This window comes from Myotis davidii, unplaced genomic scaffold, assembly GCF_000327345.1.
Source record: "Myotis davidii unplaced genomic scaffold, ASM32734v1 scaffold648, whole genome shotgun sequence".
Lineage (NCBI taxonomy): Eukaryota > Metazoa > Chordata > Mammalia > Chiroptera > Vespertilionidae > Myotis > Myotis davidii.
This window is the reverse complement of record NW_006299603.1, coordinates 719246-727152: the sequence shown is the minus strand read 5'-3', so window position 1 is coordinate 727152 and position 7907 is coordinate 719246. Positions and strand designations below refer to the sequence as shown.

The 7907-nt window shown below is 62.7% G+C and overlaps 2 protein-coding genes across 2 annotated transcripts in view; one reads left to right on the top strand and one right to left on the bottom strand.

Annotated features, from left to right (window-relative positions):
• The window catches only part of PEX11G (peroxisomal biogenesis factor 11 gamma), a 5118-nt gene extending 2276 nt beyond the window's left edge, over positions 1-2842 (top strand). The window contains exons 2-4 of the mRNA XM_015571557.1: positions 889-1067; positions 1540-1602; positions 2175-2842. Of these exons, the coding sequence (XP_015427043.1) occupies positions 889-1067; positions 1540-1602; positions 2175-2409 (477 nt within the window). The 3' untranslated portion in view covers positions 2410-2842. The remainder of the gene's footprint in view (positions 1-888; positions 1068-1539; positions 1603-2174) is intronic.
• A 1587-nt stretch (positions 2843-4429) lies between these two features.
• Positions 4430-7907, bottom strand: part of ARHGEF18 (Rho/Rac guanine nucleotide exchange factor 18) — a 74297-nt gene continuing 70819 nt past the window's right edge. Inside the window, exons 29-32 of the mRNA XM_015571526.1 lie at positions 7761-7881; positions 7330-7465; positions 6490-6618; positions 4430-6414 (exon numbers count right to left, since the gene is read on the bottom strand). Of these exons, the coding sequence (XP_015427012.1) occupies positions 6281-6414; positions 6490-6618; positions 7330-7465; positions 7761-7881 (520 nt within the window). The 3' untranslated portion in view covers positions 4430-6280. The remainder of the gene's footprint in view (positions 6415-6489; positions 6619-7329; positions 7466-7760; positions 7882-7907) is intronic.

Genomic DNA, 7907 nt, shown 5'->3' with positions numbered 1-7907 from the left:
TAATCTGTATTCCAAAGGTTAGGGGGTTTCTTATCTCCATTCGAGGGATTAAAGATTATGTAGCTTAAGCAGGATTGTTCGTAGTTAAAGTGATTAATTACCCGCCTGGCACTTAAGAGGTTTTATTCCCTCCCAAACTTCAGGGGAAAATCCCTACCTGGGGAAACAACCTTTCTTGGAGAGGTGACCTTGGTTAAAACACAGCGCCAAGAAGGTGAGCAAACATATTAAGAACAGTATGCCATATATGCCAGGTCCCTTGAAACAGCAGGATGGACCGGCTCCCGGCAAATTCCCCCTTTTTTATTTTTTAAATGATATCGCATGTAAATCAGTGGTCACCTCTCAGATTGGGTTGTTTAAGACTCGGAAGAAGACTGACAAGCAATGATAGCGAGCATAGCTATAAACATAGTGGATGGAGCACAGAAGGAGCCCCATTCCTGTAGAAGGTTGCCAGCCTCTTCAGTCAAGGGATTCCAGCTGGCCTCAAGTTGTTCGTTTGATTGTCTTTGTTGGTCTGGTTAGTGGTCGGCGTCACTGGCGACGGGCTTCCCGAAGCGTCAGCGAGTTGAAGGGCTCTCCATTCCAGGGAGTAAAGATTTAAGCGTGATTGTTTGTAAAACAGTATGCCATATACGCCAAGTCCCTTGAAACATATGCTGTGCAGATGTGTCTTCCCTGCAGTGACTGTGTCAAGCAGCAAGGATGGACCGGCTCCCGGCACCTGCTTCCCTCCCAGGGTCCTGTGCAGGGAGCCTGTGGCAGGGCAGGAAGGCTGCGAGGCAGGGGGTCCCGAGTCATGGCTTTTCATGGCCTGGCCCGGGCCCCTAATGTGGGCAGTGGGTAGGTCGACCCCAGGCCCAGCTCCCTCTCCTGGTCCTGCAGGAGGAGGACATCTTGGTCCGCTGTGTGTCTGTCCTGGGCAACCTGGCCGACCAGCTGTACTACCCCTGCGAGCACATCGCCTGGGCTGCTGATGCCAAGATCCTCCACGTGGACGCCGCCCGGTGGTGGGTGCTGAGCACGGCCTTCTGGGGGCTCTCGCTGCTCCTGGGGGTTGTCAGGTAGGCATTGCCGCTGCTCCCGCGGGCTGGAGGGCGGAGCGCTCATTGCTGGTGCGGTTGGCAGACAGACGGGAGCTGTGTGGTCTTGGCCGCCCTGCTATTCCTCTTGCTGCCACCTCACTGTGTGCACCCGACCACAGCAGGACTCAGCCACCTGCACTTACCCGGCCGCCCGCAGCCCATGGTGCAGGGCCAGGTGGGCCGTCGGGGCGGGTGCTCTGCAGGCCTGAGAGCCCTGGGGGTGCACCAGGGCTGCCTGCGGCTGGCTGCTTCCTCAGCCTGCAGATGCTGGCCCTCAGAGCCCAGAAAGCTGCCAGGACCACCTCCCACAGGCTGGTTGGAACCACTCACGGCCGAGCTCGGCACCCGTTAGGGTAACCTGTGGCCGAGCGGCAGGTGGCAGAGCCTCCTCAGGGCCCGCACTGCTGCTCTTGCCCTCCGGCAGGGCCCCTCATCCTCTCTGGTGTTGCAGGTCCCTGTGGGTGGTCCTGAAGCTGAGACAGCAGCTGAGGAGCCCTGCCGCGGCCGTCACCAGGTATTTCCTGGGGAGAACGGCCAACTTCCCTCTCACAGGTCCCAGGAGTTCCCCAGCCCCCGGGGGTGCTCTGAGTTGCCAGCATTATCAGCCCTGTCGCTGCACAAGGCCCGGGGGAGAGGGGGCCCTAGGTCACCGGGCTCACCACAGCCTCCAGGTGACGGTAGCACCCTCACTTGTGGGGACAGTGAGGCTTGCTCGAGGCCCACAGGCAGGACACAGCAGCCAGGACTCGGGCTGAGTCCTCACGCTGCACCCGCAGAGCAGGACCGGAGGACCAGGGCAGTGTCCCTTTCTCCTGGGAACCACTGTGCCTGGCGCAGGCCTGGGACCTGCCCGGGGCCTGTCCTGCCCCATCCCTGACTGGTTCCTAGGGTCAGGACTGAGATGTGGATTTGAGACTTTCCACCCAGGTCTGTGCCCTGGTCACGTGGGCTCCCTCTGCAGGTGACAGGATACCTCCTTGCTCACAAACAGGGTCTGTGGTCACTCCCCCCTCAACCCCCCCGCCCGTCCGGGCCAGCACGGGCACCCCGGGGCCTGCCCTGAACGACTCCTCTTTGACCCCACAGCCAGCGGCCCTGGAGCACGCAGGGGGCCGTGGAGGCCCGGATCCAGTCGGAGCTCCTGACTCTCCTGAGCAACCTGGCCGACCTGGCCAACGCCGTGCACTGGCTGCCCCCGGGTTTCCTGTGGGCAGGCCGCTTCCCTCCGTGGCTGGTGGGCCTCCTGGGCACCATCTCCTCCCTCCTCAGCGTGTTCCAGGCAGCCCGGGCCAGCGGCGGGGCGGACAAGGCCGCCTCCTGACCGGCCGGAGGCGCACGGACACTGCCGGAACCCGCTGAGGGCCTTCCACGGACAGAAACCACCGGGCAGGCGGCTGGGTCTTCTGAGCAAACCAAGGCCAGATGCGGGGAGCTGCCACCCAGAGAACACAGGGCGTGACCTGGGGCACGAGCTCAGTGAGGCAGGGTGTGGTGGGCTGAGGTCCCCGGGTGCTGGGGGTCTGGGCCCTTCCGCCCAGGGCTCCCCCCCACACACTTGGAGGAGGTGTCTCTCAGGGCCAGAGCAGAGGACTCGGGACTCCCGTGTAGACGAAAAGGCCACAGCGGCCTAAGCAGAGCCTCACTCCCGTCCCTGGCATCCTGTACCCAGGTGGGCAGGCCAGGATGGCACGCGCCAAACGGGCCTTCGGAAAGCTGACATGAGAATCAATTAAAACTGTGGTGCTGCTGCGAGGCCCAGGGTGAGTCCTTTTTCCTAAATTCACCAGCTCCTTGTCCCTCTCGTCCGCAGGCCCGCTCATTGCACGCCCTCTCCCTGCACCTTAGTTTAGGGGGGGCGTGCGGTGCCACCTCTGGACGTGACGGCCCATGTGCCCGGGTGGCTTCTCAGGGGACAGAGCTGCAGTGGGAGGCCACACCTCCCATGACCCTTTCTGGAACCTCTGGCCGGTGGTCCTATCCGGTGAAGGCTGCTGGGGCCTCCTGCCAGGCCGCGCCCACATCACTTCCTTCCTCCTGATCATTGGGAGGTGCTTGTGGTCGAAGCAGCTGACATTCAGCCACCGCTTGGACCAGGGCCATCATCCCTTCAGGCCAGTCCGGCACCTCGTAGGGTCCTCGCGGGCCGGCCGGTGTCTGAAGATGCCGTGGCACTGCCTCCACCTCAGGGAGACATGGCAGGACCGGTGCGTTTGTTTTCAGTCTGACATCTGCAGCCGAAGTGCGTGCGTGTGGCATTGGTAGATGATGCCCAGCCTGTGCCTGCGCCTGCGCCTGCTCCTTAGTCCAGCGGGAAAAGGGGATCAGGCTCTGCCTTACGTCCCCAAAGTGCCTGGAAGACTCACCAAGACCTGTGCTTGCAGTCTGAGGCCTCATGGTTTCAGCCTGATGGCTCTTTTCTGGGAAGATACGTGGGTGGGAACAGCGGGGATGGAGGGCTGCTCGGGGTGACATGGGGTGCAGAAGGAACCCCACCCTACACTGGCTCAGTCCCCCCTCCCTATTGCAAGGCCGAGCAGCTGGCATGTTCCAGCGCCCGAGGAGCCAGCAAGACTAGGTGGGGCCGGAGCAGCGCCGCCTGCCCGTCTGGAGACTCGGGGAGCACATGCCAGCGCTGCACGAGTGGGCGAGCCACGTGGACACCTGGCTGTGCCACACCAGGCCCCGGGGCTCTGGCTGCTGGTCAGCCTGGGGGCCAGCGCTGGCCGGGCTCAGGCACACTGCTGGGCAGCTGAGATGACCCTGCCTGCAGAGTGGCCACACCCCTGCCCACTGCTAGGTCCTTGGTGGGGGGTAAGGCGTCACTGGTCCTGGGAGCACGTCCGTGGCAAACGGCTCAGGGAGCAGGGGGCCGTCACCCCAGGGCCACAGGGCCAGGCTAGCCAGGGTGGGAGGGCGTGGCGGCATTCCCCAAAAGCTGACCTGCATTGGGGGGTTCACTCTGGGCCTTCTGCCTCTACCTCTGACTGTCCAAACAGGATCGTGCGGGGACTTCTCAGAGGAACAGAGCAGGCTCCGCTCCCCACAGGCGTGGGGTACAGGCAGCTGGTCAGGCTGGTCCTGAGGCTGCCTCCCTGCACTCCCCACCCCAGCTACAGGGCAGGAGTGGGGCAGCAGCCGAGGGGGCTCCTAAGGTGTCGTGGGCCCACTGGGGGGTGGGACATCAGACTCTGGTCCTTAGGCTCCTGCAAGACCCTGGGTCTGGTCAGACCTCCCTCCAGTTCTCCTGCAGCACCTGGCGTGCGGCCCCGCTGGCGAGGTGAGCCTGGGGGAGCCCCACCAAGAGACGACCCTGCCGCAGTGAAGGAAGCCGCTCCGCCAGCTCGTCTTCAGACACCTTTATTGCTAGAATCGGGCTTGAGCTCTAAGGCAGTTCTGAAACATCCCGCATGAGGACATGCTGCGATCATAGCATCACTGGGTGGACCGACATCATGTCAAAGTTACCAAAGATGTACCCAGATCCCACAGGAGTAACACTGCTCAGCCGCCAACTTTACAGATAAAACCGGGCCCTACCCAGGAGTCCCCGCAGGCTGCTGGCCAGAGCATGTGCCGGAGACCTGCCCGCTGCATGGCCTGAGCGGAGACCCCACCCCACGCCGAGGAGAAGCCTTGGGCATCTCTTCTGAGGACCTGGGTGCCTGCGGCCAGGAGAGCACTCGCCACAAAAGGACAGGGAGTAAGGAGATTCTCTAAAGTGCTGATTCGTCCCAGTACAAAAACACCAAACACTGATTACAGATCCAGCACAGACAGGCTCGTGTCCAGGGGACGGAGGACACGTCTCTTTGGTCCTTGCTGATGCTGCTGGTCCCGTAGGCAGAGTTGGGGGTCAGGGCCAGCGGGGGCCGGGGCCGGAGTGGCTCTGAACGGCTGCTGTCAGCTCGTCACTCACTGGCTGTGTCACTTGACCCTGTGGTGCCCCAACTCCTGGGCAGCCCAGGACCCATCCTGCCAACGCTTCAGGAGGTGCTGGGCTCTGGGCTGGTGGAGGGAGCCTGGGATGCAGAAAAGTGAGTCATGTCCCCTTCCTGCACCGGCACCCGAGCTTGTGTTTGGCCAGAGGTGGGACGTGGCTCTGGCGCAGTCACCACCCTGACATGTGACACCACCCCAACACCCACAGCCTTGCGAGTGGACTGGTGGCCCTTGCCCTCTTCCAGGGATAAGGGGACAGCCCGCTACAGCAGCTCACTGGATGTGTGGGTCTGTGAGGTGGCCACCTGCCCACTGGAGGTCTCCAGGCCACATGTGCTCCCAGCGTGTCACCTTCACCGGCAGCGCCACCACTCTGCTCTGTGTTGTACCTGCATCAGCCCATCAGCACCGGAGACCAGCCCTGGGACTTCCTCTTGGAGGCTCTGGGAAAACCAGCTCATCTCATGGGGACAGAGGGCCCCCTGCTGGGGGCTGGGACTTAGGGGCGTGCTGGCCTGGCCAAACCTCTTGATTTGGCTTCCCCAGGCGGAGCATCTGGAGAGCCACGCGGACTCGGTGAGGTGCCTGGGAAAGCACGAAGATTGACTACAGCAGGTTTTAAAAAACCCACTAAATTAACATGGGTTCCAGTCAGACCCCTTCGAGGTGAGTTCTGCCCTAAAGAACTCACTTGAGTACAACTGGCCATCCTTCCAGCCACTCTGCCTGGGGGCCTCTGTCCCCGGGGCTGTGTATGCCCTCGCCTTGCCTGTGCCCTCGCCTTGCCTGTGCCCTCGCCTTGAGGCTCACCATGAACCCATGTGCATCTCGGCTTCGATTCTGCCGAGGGAGACAGCTGACACAACCTGGCCCTCCTGCTGCCCTAATGACCAGTCCAGCCCATGTCTCCTCCTCCTCAGACCGAGGTCTGGCCCGTTGTCAGGCTCCGTGTGGGACCCCCAGTCTGTCACTACCTGGGGAAACTGCTTGGAGTGGGTCTCTCCCTACCCAAGCGGGGGCTGCCATTAAAATAGCTCCTCAGTTAGCTCAGGTTCAACCTTCAATTAAAAATGTTCCTTTTTGTATAAAAAAAGGCACCACTGTTGATCAATCCTACAGCAAGAGCCTGGAGACGACAGGCGGGCCCCGGCCCCGACCCCAAGCCTGGCCAGGTGGGCATCCACGGTGGTGTGCTGGGCAGGGGGAGGGCAGCCGGCGAGTCCCAGAGAGCACAGCACCTCAAGCCGCTGGCCCTAGAAGAAGATGACGTCTTCTTTGCTCACTTCTTCCTTGTCGAGTGGGGTAAGGGGCTGCGGCACGGGCAGGAAGGGGGGACACTCAGGGGATGTGTCCTCCACGGCTGGGCTGGGCACCTGGCAGGAGAGGTCTGGAAGACAGAGGATGGTGGTGTCGGCAGCCGCCAGGCACTGCGGAGGCCCTGTGCCTGGGTGGCTGGGCTCACCTTGGGGGGAGGCGGAGCGGTGGCTGCTGCGCCGGACGGGACTCAGTGAGCTGTGGCTCCGAGAGGCAGACTCCTCCTTGCCCGTGAGTTTGCTGAACAGCTGCTGCTGCTGCTTCAGGTCGAACGAAGCTGACGGAGGGAAGAGGGTGCAGCCTGGGTCTCAGCCCAGCTCCCGCACATGGCAGCCCCACCCCTGCTCTTGAGCACTTCCCAGGACACGGTTCCAGGGGGACCCCCTCAGACAGTAAGCCCCAAATGCAGTGACACATAATGGGGAGAACAGCCCCAGCTGACCCCAGGAAGCCCCTAGAATAAGCCAACCTCTGGACCCAGTCCTGGGACACAGGCCCTGCTCTGTAGGTCCCAGGAGGGCTCCCTGACCACAGCTGTACACTCACAGCACCTGAGGGAGCCCCGAAGCTGTGTCAGAGACCCCTGGCATCGTCACCAGTGTCCCCGAGTGACTAGGGTGCTCTGACTGCTGGCCTCTGGTGCCACCCACAAGGCCCCCCAGGCCCTTCTTTCTGAATTGCCAAGACACGCCCTTCCTGGTCCAGTTTGAGGACTGAGGTGGAACGGACCTGGGGTCTGCCAGGCCCATGTGGCTTCCAGAGGATAAACCTCCCCAGGGTGGGGGAGGGGCCTCAGCGCATGGCCAGCTGCATCTCCCGGAGGAGGAGGGGCTTTGGTGTCACTAATTGCCCCTGACTGGATCTCCTAGTCCAGGAGGGGCTGGGCCGGCACTGGAGGCCACCGTCTCCCAGAGATCACCTAGACCACCTACTCCACAGACGGAGCTGGGCCCCACCCGCCACACCCTCCCTCAGGCACAGAGCTCACCTGAACTCTCACTGCGATGGGAGCCCCTGCTCTTGCCGCCCTTGTCCTTGCCGCCCTTGGTGAAGGCCGCCAGCTTGGTGGGGATCTGCTGCTGCACGGCCGCCTGCCTCTGGATCTGGTTGGTGGTGCTGAGCAGCTGGGGCGCTCAGGGCCTTCCAGCCCCTCCCCGTTGAAGCTGGGGGAGTGGCTGGGGGACTGGGCCTAGAAGAGGGACAGACACATCCCAGAGATGGTCCTCAGGGAAGCCCTTCCTGGGACGGAGGGGAGGTGCTCTCCTCAGCACCGCCCACTCCCAGGGCTTTGGGGAGAGCCTTGTCCACCCGCCCGGAACCTGGGCCCACAGCTTGCAGCCTCTTAGCTGGGCCGATGGAGCTGCCATTCGCTGCCTGTCCCCTACACACACACACACACACACACACACACACACACACAGCTCGCAGCCCCAACACGGGCCCTTGCATGGTGACACACATGCCCTTGTCCCCCGGCGATTTCACGCATGCGCTGCCGCAATGCACCCACACCGGCGGCTGCCTGCTCCCTCGCTCACCTCTGTGGGCAGCTCAGGGGCCCCGGGC